General features: G+C 36.8%; 1 protein-coding gene across 1 annotated transcript; it reads right to left on the bottom strand.

The window, feature by feature from the left end:
- Nucleotides 1-6,540: 6,540 nt before the first annotated feature.
- Nucleotides 6,541-8,526, bottom strand: LOC110890868 (cytochrome P450 71AV8). Its single transcript, XM_022138520.2, has 2 exons — nt 7,624-8,526; nt 6,541-7,251 (listed from the first exon to the last, which is right to left on the bottom strand). The coding sequence occupies exons 1-2, from the start codon at nt 8,524-8,526 to the stop codon at nt 6,634-6,636; spliced, it is 1,521 nt and encodes a 506-aa protein (XP_021994212.1). The 3' UTR covers nt 6,541-6,633.
- Between the last annotated feature and the right edge of the window lie 9,598 nt (nt 8,527-18,124).

Here is an 18,124-nt window from a genome sequence, read left to right as displayed (position 1 = left end):
CAGAGAGTACGGAAGATTTTGTGGTTTACTGTGATGCTTTGATTCAGGGTCTCGGTTGTGTGTTGATGCAACGCGACAAGGTGATAGCATATGCTTCTCGACAGTTGAAGGTGCACGAGAAGAATTATACGACTCACGACTTGGAGTTAGGAGCTGTGGTATTTGCGTTGAAGATCTGGAGGCACTATCTGTACGGTACCAAATGCACCATTTACACCGATCACAGAAGCCTTCAGCATATCTTCGACCAGAAGGAATTGAATATGCGGCAGCGTCGTTGGATAGAGCTTTTGAACGATTATGAGTCCGCTATCAAGTATCATCCGGGTAAAGCTAATGTGGTAGCTGATGCGCTTAGCCGAAAAGAGACAAAGCCTAAACGTGTTCGCGCATTACAACTCACTATTCATTCAAATCTTCCTGATAAGATTCGTACGGCTCAAGCTGAGGCATTAAAGGAAGAAAACATTAAAGCTGAGGGTTTGCGGGGTATGAAAAAGCAGCTTGAGCAGAGATCTGATGGCATCATTTATATTATGGAAAGAGTGTGGATTCCTTTGTTTGGTGATCTCAGAGAACTTGTGATGGATGAAGCGCACAAGTCACGATACTCTATTCATCCGGGGTCTGATAAGATGTATCAGGACCTCAAAGTCTTGTATTGGTGGCCGAATATGAAAGCTATCATAGCGACATACGTGAGTAAGTGTTTGACTTGTGCTAAAGTCAAGGTGGAATATCAGAAACCCTCGGGTCTACTTCAGCAGCCAAAGATACCCATGTGGAAATGGGAGCAGATTGCTATGGATTTCGTCACTGGTTTACCAAGGACTCAGGCTGGAAACGATACTATTTGGGTGATTGTTGACCGTCTCACGAAGTCAGCGCATTTTCTAGCAATCAAGGAAACAGATAAGTTCTCGCAGCTTGCAGCAGTTTATCTTAACGAAGTAGTTTCTAGGCACGGGGTGCCAACTTCTATCATCTCGGATCGAGACCCGCGTTTCACCTCTGAATTGTGGCAGTCAATGCATAAATCGTTCGGTTCGCAACTCGATATGAGTACCGCCTATCACCCACAAACGGACGGTCAGAGTGAACGGACCATCCAGACACTTGAGGACATGCTGCGAGCATGTGTGATTGATTTTGGTAAGGGCTGGGAGAAACATCTGCCACTGATCGAGTTCTCCTACAACAACAGCTACCACACTAGTATTCAGGTAGCTCCGTTCGAAGCATTGTACGGGCGGAAATGCCGTTCTCCCCTCTATTGGGCTGAAGTGGGTGATAGCCAGATCACAGGTCCTGAGCTTGTTCTTGAAACGTCAGAAATGATTGTTCAGATCAGGAATCGTATGGCAGCAGCGCGTGATCGACAGAAAAGCTATGCAGACAAGCGTAGAAAACCGTTGGAGTTCGAAGTTAATGACCGGGTTATGTTGAAAGTTTCGCCGTGGAAGGGTGTCGTACGCTTTGGGAAGCGCGGTAAGCTTAATCCACGTTACGTTGGGCCATTTAAAATCTTGGAGCGTATCGGTAAGGTGGCCTACAAGCTTGAGTTACCTGCTGAGCTGGGTAATGTTCATGATGTCTTCCACGTGTCGCAATTGAAGAAGTGTTTGGCTGATGAGACGCTAGTGGTGCCATTTCAAGAACTCAAGATCGACGATAAGTTGCAGTTTGTCGAAGAGCCGATAGAGATCATGGATCGGGAGGTCAAAGTGCGTAAACATAGCCGCATCCCAATCGTGAGAGTTCGCTGGAACTCAAGGCGTGGACCGGAGTTCACGTGGGAGCGCGAGGATCAGATGAAGCTCAAGTATCCACATTTATTCCCTAAGGACAAGTCCAAGCCTGGTGAACCTGACTCTAATGCAGCTGGTGAATTTCGGGACGAAATTCCTCTTCAAGTTGGGGATGATGTGGCACCTGAGCAAAATCCGCAACAATCTTGATTTCTCACTTCACTCCTCTATGCTTACTTGTCAAATTTCGGGATGAAATTTCTTCCAAGTTGGGGATGATGTGACAACCCTAACTTTCAAGGTCAGTATCTCTTCGTCACGTGATCTTGTTTCTCGTATTTCTCTTTCGTATGTTCCCTGCGACGATAAATTGGTTAACGTTTGTGACTGTAGCATAATAGCTAAACACATTAGGTGTTTGAGTAAATATGTGTGTAATGTGTGTAAATCGGTCCCGAATCTTGTGTCGTGTATATGATTGGGCTATGTCCTCGTGTTCGTATTATAATAGTCGTTTTAATTGGGCCGCACCTCAATTTTATGAAACCCGCCAACCCATTAATATATATATATATTGATTAAAGCCCAAGTAAGTGATCATAGGCCCAGATCGGTTATTAATATATAAATTGATTAAAGCCCAAGTCAGTGATCATAGGCCCAGATCGGTTGAGAAGCCAAACCGCCACAACACTTTAATTCGTATCACATTACAATTCGTATTGGTATCACATTAGTTTTAGTAGGGCACAAACTTAAATAATAAACCCTACAGCCTTTCCCCTAGATCACGCACGACTGAAGAAACCCCCCCCCCTCTCGAAGCGATCTTGTAGTCTGAGGACATCAACTTGTTTAGTCGAACATCTTGGTTAGTATACTAAATCTCTTGTTTGAGTTGATTGTTTTGGTAACTTGGATTAACATAGTTGTCTGGATGTTTGATTTCATGCGAAAATAATCGTGATACGCACTAGTAATCTGCATGATCAGAACCTGTTTAGTGTTGTTTATAAATTAATCCGAGTGCGTGCTTAGTTGATATAATCGATGTAATGTGAGGCTTTGCATGATCAGAAACTGTTCGATAGATCGTTGTAGTATATGATGTTGTGAGGCTTTGTATGATGACATGTAATTAGTAAACTAATCGATGTAATGTGATGATTAATGATGACTGAATAAATTTTCAAACTCATAAATAGTAATTGAACTTATTGTACATGCAATTGCCTGACAAACTCACACCTAGCTTAATCACTGTTGGACCTTTAAACTGGATACCAAACTCCTTTCGGCCCATTGTCACGTGCACATGAATTGTGGATTTAAGTCAAAATACTCATGAAACGTGTAATGGTGGGCTGAGATGTCACACGCAATTACCAAAGTTCATTTATTGCATTGGGGGTATTGATATTTGGGCCGAACAGAAATCACGTGGGCGGCTGTGTTGATTGAATGGAACTTTGGATGGGGATGGTGGGCCGCACACGCTTATTGAACACATACACACATCCACTTAGTTTAGTTGATTGGTATTGGGCCGTACATGATGAAGTTTGACTGAACATTGAACGTTTTAGATGTGCTAGTCGTTGTGTTACATACATGTTTTATCTTTGGGTCTTACATATTTAATAGTTGGGTTGAAGTATGTGTTAGTAGATAACATCAAATCAACTTGTAAACTGTTTTGTATATACATCTGGTAAACTAAACTCGGTACCAAAACCTTGAACTCACCAGCGTTGTCTGACACACTTGTTTGCATGCTTGTAGGTCGTTAGCTGTTTGTATTGGAACTTGCTGTCTGGAGTGGCTGGAGTCTCATGGGTCGATTGGAGGGATTTGTGTTCTGATTTGTTGATACCTTATATTGGTTTTAAACTATTTAACTTCGTTTGGTTTTGCTTCCGCTGAATACTTTGGTTTCTTTTGAACTTGGATGATGTTTTATTAATAATCAAGAACTTTATTTTAGAAACATGTATGGGTTCTATGTAATTAGTGGCTCATCGCTGGTACATCACACGCCTATCAGGGACACTCCCTAGGTGGTATTTTGGGGGTGTGACAATTATACCTGTGGTGTGTCAGTTAATCTTGTCCGGCTCTTCTAACCGGCCCTAACGGACGGCAAACATATAAATCTGTATACAAGATTATTTTTAAAATAACTATCCCAAGTTATAAAAGATTATTTGTGCCTTATGCATTTAAATCAATTTTCTTAAAACATTTTTTCAAAAGTGTCGGTTAATTATATTTACAAGTGTAAACTGGCGTATTTTCCAAAAGGCTAAAGTACAGGTAGTAGGCGGAATAGGCTGGCTACTCCTGAGTGAATAAATAAGAGTCTTGCAAGCATTGTCACTTGAAAATCTGTTGAACAATTATCTTCTTTTATTTTGATCCGCATGTGGATCCTTTACATTCCGTTTGTAATACTTTGTTACTTTCGATTCGGTTTATAATATTTTACTTTTAGACTTCCGCTGTGCATTAAATTGTGATTATTGGCTATGATGATATCAACTACGTCACGATACTCCCCACCGGGCCCACTAGTAATACGTGGAAATATCGGGGTGTGACAAAATTTTACATCGACCAACTCGTATCCTCGTTCTAATCAAAAGCCCTAAAACATCAGTTTGTAAATCGGAAAAAAAAAAAACTTAACTCTGTTAAGCTATATTTAACACAGACTATTATCGGCCAAAAGTGGACCAGTTCGGATTATTATCGGCCAATAACTGAGTTGAGATTATTATCAGGCATATTGAGAAAGCTGAGAATATTTAAATCCAATTTGCCTTAAAAAATAAATGATCATTTAAATAGTATAGATTTTGTAATTATATTTGACAAACTAATTATCTACAAAACATCACGACAAATGCAGATTCATCTACCAGCATATCAAACGCAGATGAATCTACCAACACCATAAACAGATTTCGAAACTAATATATTGAAACCTTGTTATAGATCACAGGCATTTAATTTGAAAAAGAAAGAAGTCCAAATGGGAGGCAATAACCTACAACCATTTTATTTCTAGATGATGTCCATGGCAAAACTCACAGGCCAGTAATTTGCATCCTGAAATTTTGGTTTAAGCATTTCATCAAACAGTTGATGTGCGTCTTTAAACATTCAAGTTTTAAACAACACAACAAAAAACATTAGCCGTAAATCATAAACTACATGAGATAGAAACTCACAAAGATCCAATATCAACACTTAAAAAATAACATATCTACTTTTTTCGATAACCACCATAATAAAGTAAAATAAATAATTTCCCCTAATAGACTCATATGACTGAATTAGTACTTTAATTACAAAGACCTGAAGGTTGTATAACGTATACGTGGTTCTGGTTCGAGGAGCTCCTTGCTTCAATTTACAAGCCTCCAAATTGAAATCGTCCTCTTCTAACATAACTCAATTGCAATTCAGATTAAAAATAAAAAAATTAAATGTCACATGTATCAATAAAATAAAACAAAATCCAAACAAACCTGTTGAAATCGATTGAACACAAAGTGTCGATCTTCAATCTTCAACAAAGAACATTCACTTTTAGGGTTTGAAGAAAAGAAGAAAATTAAGGTTAGGCTAACATTGAATTGCAAATGATACGATGACACATACCTAACCTCACCTCTGAACATAGAGAAGAAGAGCAGAGAGTATCGATGTGTAAGGAATTGCTAAAGAAAATAAGTTAAGGTTTTCAATTCTAGAGAAAGAGATGGAGAATGAATACATAAATAAATTAGGGTTGCCAAAAATAAATTTTTAAAAAATAAACCTTCTATAGAGTTGCTCATATGTTTTCCCTCCCAAATCACCTTAAGGTTCCACCGCAACATGCCAAGTGTCCCAAATCCATCTCATTTATTATATTATATAGAATAGATATAGATATAGATTTTAGACCTTTTAATGAGTTAATTACATATTATAGTTTACACGTTATTATTTACCTTGTAAAAAGATTTGACAACCAAAGAGCAAAGTTTGAAGCTACGATGCGACGTGTTTTGGAAAAACTTATCTATTGGAGTACTTCAGGATCTATTGAGACAAGTACTAGGTTTCCGTTACTTTTTATCATTGTAATTGACAACTTTATTTTTATTCCATTGTTATTTTAGTTTGGGCATATGTTAAATTATAACACAAGATATCTATTATATTTATGATATTGTGTTGATGTAATTGAGATACTATGGCATATTAACAAAAGTTTTAGTACTTTAAACAGTGATACGATAGAGTTGCATTTGATAGTAAAAAAAGGTTGCATTTGTTCTAACTAAAAAAGGAAACTTAGGTAAGTGCTTTTTTATAAACATATGTATAAAAAGAACATATTTCTTTTAGCTCCTTGATGCCTATCGTAACTAGTTATTTCGGTTTTCTACTAACGGCTTAAACTATAGCTAATGCAATGTTTTCAAGGCCTAATGCAACATTTTATCAGGGTTACATTAGGCTCATTTCTTGTAACTTCATAATTATATTAATTTTAGAATCTTTACATGCATATACAATACTTGAATTCTTGGTGTAGATGCCAGATCATGGTTTGTTTAATTTAACTAGATATAATATCCCATAACAATGGATGTAGGGAGTTTGTTTTTTTTTTTTTTTTTTTTTTTTTTTTTTTTTTTTTTTGTTATATCTGTAATGATGGTAACCGAGATGGATTTATTTCGTTCTGTCGAGCTTTCAATGTAATGAATAATATGTCGTAATTAAATTGCTACAAAAATTGATAAAAGGTTTAAATTATTCCTTGATGCACAAATATTTTACATATAAAGAGCCTAAATTGAAAAGTAAAAATCGATTACAATACAAAATGCTAATATTTGGTGTTGTAAGGATGTGAAACTAAAAGCAAGTCATTCTTCCGCTTTAAAGTAGCTCCAGAGGACTCGAACATATCAAAATTTTCATATGTTTGTCCATTTGGAAGTTCCCAATCGAAGTGGTACAATAGCATCGCGAGCGGAAGCTCCACATTCGCCAAGCCTAGGAGCATGGCCGGACACATTCTTCTTCCGGCCCCAAACGGGAGATATTCAAAATTTGTTCCCATCATGTTAACAGAATTCTCACTAAACCTCTCAGGAATGAAACTTTGAGGGTCAATCCAATAATCTGGATCTCGTCCAATCATCCATGTGTTGATTAGAACTTTAGTTTTGACTGGTATATGGAATCCTCCGATCTCACAACTTTCCCGACACTCTCTAGGTAACAAAAAAGGAAGAGGAGGATGCAACCTTAAAGTTTCCTTAATGACTAGTTTAAGGTAGTCTAGTTCTTCAATATCTGATTCGTGGATTTTAGTCTTTCCTTTAAGTACGTGTCTGAGTTCATCTTGTGCTTTCTTCATCACCCTTGGATTCTTTATTAGCTCTGACATCGCCCATTCGATTGTCACTGAAGAAGTGTCGGAGCCTGCTACAAACATATTCTGTACCATAGTTTTCAATGTCATTGCAAGAACACATTCCCAACTCCCTAACTCATTCGCCCGTTTATATAAACGGGTTACACGAGTCATAGTTCGGTTTTTTAATATGCAAGTGTAAGTGATTAATTCCTTAAAGTTTTACTCAATTGTGTTCCTAGAATTCTACCTTTTTATATGTTTAACCATAAAAATGAACTTTGAGGAATTTACTAATGTCAGGAATTTAACCTTATTTATATTTAAACGTATATAGGCTTTTTAATTTAACTTAACCCATGGGAAAGATCATATTTCTTGAAATTGTTTTTATAACTAGTCAGTAGTCATTATATGTTAAAACTGTAAAGTAAGGAAAAAAAAAATTAAACTGACCAGGATGACGCCTTTGATGTTGTCAAAACTTAATGGAAACTCAAGACCACCTTCATCTTTGAGCCTCAATAGAACATCAACAAGATCTTCTTCGTTCGCATGGTCACTAGTTCTGTTGACACGACTTTCTCTGTGCTCCGATATGATGCTTTCCAAAATCACATCGATCCTGTTGTGTATATTCAATATCTTTTTCCTTGTGCCAGTAATTAGAGGCAGTATTGTGATAGACGGAAAGAGATCAGAAACATCAAAACCACCAGACAACTCGATAGCCTCTTGAATCAATGCAAGAAGCACGGCTTGATCCTTGCATCGACTCCCAACACTAAGCCTGGTTACAATGGTGTTAATCATGGTAAAAATCTTGTCAGAGAGGTTGATTGTTTGAGATCTTTGTGTAGCAATGGAATCAACCAGGTCCCATGACTCTTGTTCACGGATAGATCGAAATGATTGAACTTTTCTTGCACTTAGAAGTTCTAAGACACATATCTTGCGCATTTGTCTCCAGTAATCACCGTAAGGAGTGAATGCTATGTCCTTGTAGTTGTACGACACGATCTCAACAGTAAAAACCTTGGCCCTATTTGCAAAAGAGAGATCATGATTTTTCATAATCTCTTTTGCCAAAGTAGGAGATGAGATTATGATAGCAGAGACTTGGCCGAGTTGTAGACGAACAATTGGTCCTAGTTTTCGGGCTATGTTTCTTAGAGCTTGATGTGGTGGTGCTCCTAGGAGATGGTGAATGTGGCCAACTAGAGGGAGCTTCCATGGCTGTGGAGGAAGGTTTTTGTTTGAATCACGTGAGTTGAAGCTTTTGAACACACTGATTAGTACAAACAAGAGGAGGAGGCCTATTGAGAGGAAAAGGGGAGAAAATGGAAACTGGATATCCATAACTCTTATGAATTCAAGGCCAACTCCTAAGGTTTATATAAACTGACCCATATATGAACAACCAAAATAGTTACTTTGACCAAATTCAAATATGAGGCATTGTCAAAGTCAAATCAAAATAGTATACCAATTTAAAACTAAACGAAATCAACATCTAACAATTTAAAACAAACAATTCTGGGTACCGGTAATGAGATTTGTTTTAATAATTATAATCGATGTAAAATTCGTGTTGATATCCTTTTGGTCATATCAAAGCTTTATTTTTTGAGTTTTCTCTTTCGGTTGCTTTTAACATGTATTGGTATTCTATCAGTACCGAACTCATACCGACTAAATTTCCACCACGTAGCATGAGGGAATCTTGATTATTAAGCTTGGAGACAAATATAAAACATACTATTTCAATTATTGACATTAGGGCTGACAATTCTGACACGGATACCAATACACGACAAGAACCTACACGAAGTTATCATGTTTCGTGTTTGACTTTAACAGGTTTCGTATCTAAAACAGATCAACACGATAAGACATTAAGACCTTAATAGGTTTCGTGTCTAAACATGTTAAAACCCGTTAACCTGTTAAGACCAGTTAAGTACATATTAATAATTAAAAATTAAAAAATATTATATGAGAGTGTGGACATGGGGTTATCAGTTGTGGGACCTGGGATGAATTATATATAAACACACGCGGTTCTTTTTCAACAATCCAAACCCTAATTTTTAATTCCCTCTCACAAACACCACCATTCCCAATTCGGTTTACAGCTTCCCTAATTCGGTCATGTTCGTGTTTTAAACAGGTCGTGTTCGTGTCTTAACAGGTCGTATGACACGTTGGTAATTTTTTCGTGTTTTAACATGTCGTTTCGTGTAACATGTTTATTAATAGGTCCGTGTTCATGTTTCAAAAATCTGACACAATAAGATTTCGTATCATGTTTGTGTTTACGTATTTCAGATTCATGTCTTATCATGTTCGTGTCTTAACAGATCAGGTTGACCCATTATATCAGCCCAATTTGACATGTGCATTTAGGGGAAGGATCCACTAAAAAGTGGATTTTGCCTAAATAGCCTAAGAAGGATTGTGATGATGACATGTGGCACTCCTAATAAGTAGGAATCAAGGGTATTTTGGTCCTTATAAATAGGAGTGAAAATGACATGTGGCACCCCTTTTGTTTTTTAAAAATAAAAAAAAAATCTAGTACAAAACAATCTAGCACAAAAAATCTAGTACAAAAAAATATAGCACAAAAAATCTAGTACAAAAATATAGCATAAAAAATGTAGTACAAAAAAAATATAGCACAAAAAAATCTAGTACAAAAAATATAGCACAAAAAAATTCAGCAAAAAAATGTAGTAAAAAAAATCCAGTACAAAAAATTGAGAAAAAAAATTTAAGACAAAAAAATTCAGCACAAAAAAATTAGTACAAAAATATAGTACAAAAATCCAGCACAAAAAAAAATGTTATACAACATAGATTACAACACATTTTAGTGGGTTTTTTAGTCTTCTTATTTTATATAGCAATATGGTACTCAAATTAAAGATAAAAATACGCTCGATTTTATGGTGAAATTTTTATGAAAAAATAATTTGGTATAAAAAGTTATGAACGTTTAAAAAATGGGGGTGAACTATACATGTGCCTTGCATGTGGAGAGAGAAAGTTCATAAATTAGATTTTCCCAAGATAACATTGCACTCCTCCTTCCCCTACACTTTCATCTTAACCATTGATTTGAAAAATACATTTAATAGTCATTTTTAATTTTCTTCATTTACGTCCGGTATATTATAATATGATGTTTAGGTGTATTATCACGACACCATACAAAGTTGATGAAATAAGAGGACCACAAACTATGATATTATGTCTAACACAAATTTTAAAATAGACAATTGTCAACAAGCCATCTTTAAAGAGTCAAAGTTATGGTCATAACAAGCCATCTTTAAAAAGTTGAAAGTTATGGTCATATGCCATCTTTAATTTTTGTCATTTACGTCCATTATAAATAAGATGTTTTGGTGTATTATCAAGACACCGTATAAAAATTTGGAATCCTTTTTATTTAAGAGGATCACCAAGTCACCAACTACGATAATATATCTAATATATAAATTTTAAAAACACAAACGTCAACAAGCCCACAGAAGGGTGAACCTAGGGATGTAAATTTCTAGATTCCAAACTGACACAAAATTTACAGGTTTGGATTTAACCTAAATGGGTTTGAGTTAATTTCACGTTAAACCATGAACCTGTTTAGCTAAACGGATCAGGTACGGGTCAATCTGGTCGGGTTAGTAAGTTGACCCGTTTAACCAATTTATATTATATTATATTTTTGCAATATGTTTTATGCCGTAAATTATATTAAGTGTGTGTTTTACGTCATAATTATAACTTAAAAAATTGATATAAGATTTTATAATTTAATTGTAATTGTATTATATAAATTTGCGTTCTTTTTAGTAAATTCTAATTTTAAAATATTAATTTGCGGAAAAACCATTAAAAATAAAAAATTCGGGTTGAACCAGGTCGTGTTCGAGCCAACCTGCGAATATTCGGGCCATGTTCGGGTTCATATGTATGACATGGTTTTCATGTTCGGTTCATGCTCTTTCCGTCTAAAATTTTCGGGTTCGGTCGGATTGAACCCGCTAACACGACCCATTTAACAAATATAATTTATTACATACCAATAAAATTATTTTCATTTGCTTTAAATAAAATTATATCCAAAAGATAAATAACAACAATAAACTTGGTCCACACTTCTAGTTAAAAGCCACATCATTCCAAACCACTACCATTCTAAAACCTCACTTTTTCCTCCAACAATAAACCATTCCAAACCGAGTTAAATGCCCAGATTGTCCCTGTGATTTGTCATTTTTTCACCTTTATTCCCTAACTTTCTAAAATTACAGCAATAGTCCCCAACTTTTCAATTTTTGTTCTCGGATAGTCCCTGTGCCTAACATCAGTTAGTTTTCTTAGTTAAGAAGGTGTGAAATGACATAAATGCCCTTTCCTTAAAAACATTAAAAGAAATATATTATTTATTTATTTAATCAAGTGAGGCCCACCATCCTTATCTTCATCAACCTAATCCACCTCACTCCACCCACTTCATCTTCCCCACTCCTCACCACCACCACCACCACCACCTTTCACCACTTGTTACTATCATTCTGGTTACTTCCAATTAGTACAAACAGATAACAGAACTTCTTTAACAAGCTCTCATGGAAATTAAATCGTTTCTGGTACAAGCACCAGCAATTCATCTCATCGTTCAAATCATAGAAAGAGCAGAAATTACCGCTTCAAAATTACAGCTAAAACCAACTTCCACCAAGACAATAGCCATGACCATCGTTACTTCCAATCTGCTATCACTCGCGCCTCCTTTCGTTTCCAAGAATCCCTTCGATCTTGTAACACTTTCAGTCATTTCATCGAAAACCTTGTGAACCAGGGGCGGACCTAGAGAGTAATTAGCCGTAGCACGGGCTACGGCTCAACTTTGTACCGGTAGTGTAAATTTTATTTTATTTTTCTGATTTTTATACAAAGGACAACCCAAAACAACTACGAGGACACCCCTGAAATAAATTGTAATCCCAAATTGCAGTTGTAAATAATAAGCCCAAATCAGTTTATTAAAGCCCAGTTATGAAGAGTAAGCATTCAATAATGAAGATTGTATATAATAAGCCCAACCAATTGTTATTAAAGCCCAACCAGTTATAATGTTATATGTTAGCCCAAACCAGTTATAATGTTATATGTTTTACCGATTGCAACCGCAACCATTGAAAGATGTTTTTCGAAATTGAAGTTTGTCAAGACGGATTTACACAATCGAATGGGCCCGGAATTTTTCACCAATGCTATGGTTTGTGCGGTCGAAAAAGATTTTTTACATGAAGTAAAAGACGACGATGTGATGGAACGATTTTAAGCTATGAAAAAAATAACAGGACAAATCTATTAGGTATTTGTTTTAATTTATTTATTTCTCGTTGTTTTTTTAATATTGTATGATTACACGGTAAAAAAAAATTTGTGATGCCCCTGAGTTAATGTTCTAGTTCCGCCACTGTTGTGAACAATCATTTTATCGAACTCCTTGTTTCAACTCGTTTAAGTTTTGGATTTCTAATGTAGAGCCTTTATTTGTCGATCCCTATGCTGGCTCCTTTGCACCTCCTGAGTCCTGACCTTGAGTTAGATGAAAACTTGAATCAGAAGCTGTACCATTACTGCGTTGGTACTAGATTTATCGATGATCAGTTGCTGCTTAGTGCAACGAAGGGCGGTGATGGAGCCAAACAGGTCTTTTTAATCCTTATAAAATTGATGCTTAATGTACTGAATTATGAAGCTTTCTGGCCTGTATATGCAGGTTGTTTTATTTAATCAAGTGGTGGTATGGTGGTGGAATGTGGATGGTGGTGGTGAAAGGTGGAGATGGTGAGGAGTGGGGAAGATGAAGTGGGTGGGGTGGGGTGGGGTGGGATGGGTTGGGTTGATAAAGATAAGGATGGTGGGTCCCACTTGTTTAAATAAATAAATAATATATTTCTTTTAATGTTTTAACAAAAGGGTATTTTTGTCATTTCACACCCTTTTAACTGAGAAAACTAACTGATGTTAGGCACAGGGACTATCCGGGAACGAAAATTGAAAAGTTGGGGACTATAGCTGTAATTTTAGAAAGTTAGGGACTAAAGGTAAAAAAATGGCAAACCACAGGGACTATCCGGGCATTTAACTCTTCCAAACCACCAAACCTTTATAGTCACCATGCTCCAATGCTGGTCATCCGGAATTGTCTTGATTCAAGGAGCGGACTACTCCAACAAACCAATTGTTGGAGATGCTCTTACTATATGTAATGTAATACGTAATTTCAATCATTTGAAGAATATATATATCTATATACTATATATAAGCATTTCCCATGTACAAAAAGGTAATTTTCATTGAAATTTTAAGATGGCAGACCAAGAGTCATGGCTTTTTCCCTAATTTTTTTTATCCCTGCCTCCCAATTTTGCCCTCGATTCAATGATGTTTCCCATTGTCGTTCCTGAACGTAGAAATTGATAAGGCGAGGATGATCTTCACATTTAATCGGAAGAAACCTAATAGCCCTTCCGTTTCTCCCTACAGTTTCTATTCCTCTCTTTCTTTGTATTAGGGTATATAACACCCATACAACCCTTCAATGGAACATCATTCTCAACAACAAGATTTCTACAAAACAATTCGATACTGTCACGCTTTTCTCAGCCGTTGATCGGAGCTTTTCCTCTACCTCTTCCGATCTGATTCGCGCCACTCTCTTTCCCTGCAACGGCATCGGTCCAGCGATTGCTGAATCCGTCAAACAGGTTCGATTTGTTTTTTGCGGTTATTCGATTCAACTGTATCATGATGATTTGATGTTTTATTGTTTGTGGTTTGAGATTTCGTTGTTCTGTGTTGGTTTGTTGTGATTTTAACACTTTTGGTTGATGTAATTTACTAATTTGATTTGATATGCAGTTTGAGATCTGTGAGTCTATTGTTTAACCTAATTGTTGGTTTTTAGATAAATAATGAAACTGTTAGCTAATGTTTAAAATTTGCGATTATTTTGATTCTTTTGTTGATTGCAGGTTAATAGAAAGATAAGTTTGCTGTATGGTGGTGGCAGTATTGGTATAATGGGTATGATAGCTCAGAGAGTTTCCGATGGAGGTTGCCGAGTTCTTGGGTAATATACACAATACACTAACAACAATTCTTCTTCTTGAGGTTACTGCTTGCTGATCAATGTAAATCATTGTTGTTTACTCACATGCAGGGTTATCCCAAAAGCTCCTGTACCCCTTGAGGTAATTCCCCTTTAAATTTAAAAATTGTGAGTTTTTCTCATAACGTAGTACCTACTGTTCTTTTTAGGCTAATAGCTTCAGTTCATTGGTTAGATTTGATGGCCCTTTAAACGAATTGATTAACATAAATAAACGAAATCAAGATACACACCGATCATATTGACAATAAACAACTGATTCGTATTATTATTTTCTGTATGAACGAATGAATACAACTGATCCCTATTAGTGCTATTTATACACGCCGGAATACCACCGGGGAACCGTCGCAGCGTTTCAGTAATGAACGCGACACACCGTTTACATATTTAACTACTTACAATACTAGCCCAATGTTTTATATATCTACAGACTACATTCAGGGCACTAACTACAGTAGCAAAGTTTATTAACTAAACTTAAAGAACTTAACAAGATCGACATTGTGCTAGAGAAACGATCCCCTCGACACCCTAGAAGCCTTCCAAGGGACCCATGTGGAGAAGGGTGGTTGTGGCTTATATTCTGGTTGCTTTAATTTGATACTATATGTTTGGAAATGATGTGGCAGATAATGTTCTTATTTCATTACAGAAGCCTAAATGGCTTATTGCAGCTGCTAACATGTTCAGGGGCGGACCTATAGCTTATTAAGGGGTGGCGTCCGCGACCCCTTGATCGGAAAAAAATTGGAAAAATTAGTGTAAATTTTGGAAAAATTTGACGTTTTTTCGATTTCGTTACGGCTTATTTATAAAACGTTACCCCTTGGTCGGAATCCTAGATCCGCCACTGAACATGTTTGTGGTCATTCATGACATTGGCAACTGTCAGGTATTTACTCGCATTCGGCATGACTTAATTTGGCCAGTTTAACGAACTTGGTTGGACGGGTCAAACCAGCCAAAACCAGTTTGCTTTTTTCAGTTTTTATGTAAAAAAATATCCAGCCTTTCATGTTGAAAATAATTTATTCATGTAAACTGTAGTACTTTTAATGTAGATTAAAAAGTTATTTTCATCCCTGAGGTTTGGCCATTTTGCAACTTTCATCTAAAGGTTTGTTTTATCACATCTGTGTCTTCGTGGTTTCAAAATCTTGTCATTTTCGTCCTTGAGGGCCAACCTCGAGGGACGAAACTAGCAATTCAGATGTGATTAGTATGTTTGGTTCTATCTGATCTGTGCGAGTGATTGGTTATGGATTGATATCATGAGATTTATACGTCTTCAAGCAGCATAGCTGAATGATTTTTTGTTTGAAATTTGTTTCTATGAACAGGTATAACTGGAGATGGAAGATGCATGTTTCGATCTGTTGTTCATGGTGCTTGTTTGCGAGTAGGAAAGCCAGTTCCGAAGGAGAATGTTACTCGGGAGCTTGTTGCCCGGGAAGGCTGTGGAGTGGTTTGAGAAAATGGCGGCGTTTGGGGTTGAGCCAAATGATGATGTTACTTACGAGGTGATGATTGATTGTTACGGACGCGTTGGGAATATGGATATGACGTTGAGGTTGTATGATCGTTCGAGGACTGAGAAGTGGCGACTTGATGCGGTAACGTTCACAACGATTATAAAAATTAACGGGACAAGTGGGAATTTCGATGGGTGTTTGACAGTTTTTGAAGACATGAAAGCGCTTGGTGTCAAACCGAATTTGGTGTGTTATAATACGTTGTTAGACGCTATGGGAAGAGCTAAGAGACCGTGGCAGGTTAAGTCGATTTATCAGTAACTTCTGAGTAGTGGATTAACGCCTGGTTGGGCGACTTACGCTTCACTTATTCGCGCATACGTAAAGCGCGGTACGGTGATGACGCAATGATCGTGTACAAAGAGATGAGAGCAAAAGGGATGAATTTGAATAACGTTCTTTACAACACCCTTTTGTCTATGTGTGCTGATATCGGCTTCGTCGATGAAGCTGTTAAGTTACTTGACGACATGAAGTCGTGTGCGGATTGTAAGCCCAACAACTGGACGTATTCATCGACGATCACAATATTCTCGTGTTGCGTAAAGGTCGTAGAGGCAGAGGCCGTGTTGAAAGAAATGGTGGAGTCCGGTTTTCAGCCAAATATATACGTTTTAATCTCGCTAATACAATGCTACGGGAAAGCCGACCGGACAGACGATGTGGTGACAACGTTTGACCGAATCATCGCACTTGGTATAACTCCGGATGAGCGGACGTGTGGCTGTCTTCTCAACGTGATAACACAAACGCCTCGTGAAGAACTCGGTAAGCTTACTCGATGCGTTCAAATCGCCAATCCGAAGCTTGGTAGTTTAATCAAAGCATTCGTAAACAGTGTATTTATTAATAGCACCCCGCAGCGAAGCGCATGTGCTTTTATTTATATACACACTTGTATACGATTTTTTTAATCGCTTTAAGGTTTGAATTATGTTCTCGTCCCGTATTGACGACCCCGCTGCAACGCGCGGGTTCCCCACTATATATATATATAGGGTAGGGATATGGTAAAAAGTGTCTAAAGTGTAAGAAGTGTAAGAAGTGTTTTAAACCATTGGATTTTTGATCTAATGGTTGAGATCAATAGGGTATTAAAATGTAAATTGTGTTTTAATTAGAAGGGACTGATGTAAAATTGAAGGGCAATAGTGTCTTTTCCATTCTTTCAAATATGGTAACTGTATCCAACACAACCAAAACCCCCTATCAATCTCCTAAAAACAAGCGACGTTCCCGTCAAAGCAATAGTTTTATACTTTCCGGATATTTTCCGTCTAACAAACTACATTGCAAGAAGCATAGAAGGGTTTTATAGGTAAACGGAGAAGGGCTCGTCGTCAAAATCCAGTTGAACGTAAAGTGTTTTATTTTTCACTAATCAGATGACAATGGTGTTCTATTAACAGGAGAATCAAGGATCAACGAGTGTTCTATGGACCAAAAAAAGGAACTATGAAGCCAGCAGGTTTGAAGAGGAAGCGAGAATTATCCCTATCGAAACCAGGTTAGTGTTTTATTAGCGATTTGATGTTCGGTAAATGGCATGGTTGTCAAATGGTGTTTATTGAAGTGTTTGATGTTGGTAAAAAACGGTTTAGTACTTTAGGGTTTTATAAAGGATTTATTGGGTGTAATATGTTATGTAAATGAGTTAATAGTGTAGTATAATCAGTAGACTTCAGTTTGTTTTAAAAGTGGTCGAATTGTAAATCGGTCTGTTCTGTGGCTTCTTTGTTTTGATTACTGCAGGGTGTTTTAAAAATGGGGTTTTAGAAATATAGTGTCCTATGAAAGAATAAAGGGGGTTTTAGTGGGTGTCTTCTCTGTTTTGATTACTACAGGGAGTTTTAAATGGGGATTTTTATAAATATAGTGTCCTATGAAAGAATAAAGGGGGTTTTAGAAATATAGTGTCTTATGAAAGAAATATAGTGTCATATGAAAGAAATGTAAATCACTACAAGGCTGATTCTGCCATGGTGTTATATCAACATCGCGGTGTCTTCTAATCACTATGTTGCATAAGACACTATATTTCTGATGAAGTTGGTGGCTTTTCATCACTGCATTGTATAAAAACACTTTATTGCATAAAACACTATGAAAGAATAAAGGGGGTTTTAGTGGGTGTCTTCTCTGTTTTGATTACTGCAGGGAGTTTTAAATGGGGGTTTTTATAAATATAGTGTCCTATGAAAGAATAAAGGGGGTTTTAGAAATATAG

This window comes from Helianthus annuus, chromosome 11 (assembly GCF_002127325.2).
Source record: "Helianthus annuus cultivar XRQ/B chromosome 11, HanXRQr2.0-SUNRISE, whole genome shotgun sequence".
NCBI lineage: Eukaryota > Viridiplantae > Streptophyta > Magnoliopsida > Asterales > Asteraceae > Helianthus > Helianthus annuus.
The sequence above is the reverse complement of the archived record's forward strand: the minus strand, read 5'-3'. Positions and strand labels throughout refer to the sequence as shown.

Excerpts from the sequence above, each read along its gene's own strand:
- LOC110890868 (XM_022138520.2), bottom strand. The coding sequence starts at position 8,526 with ATGGATATCCAGTTTCCATTTTCTCCCCTTTTCCTCTCAATAGGCCTC. Across the intron at positions 7,252-7,623 it reads ACATCAAAGGCGTCATCCTG|AATATGTTTGTAGCAGGCTC; the intron begins GTCAGTTTAATT and ends ACTATGGTACAG.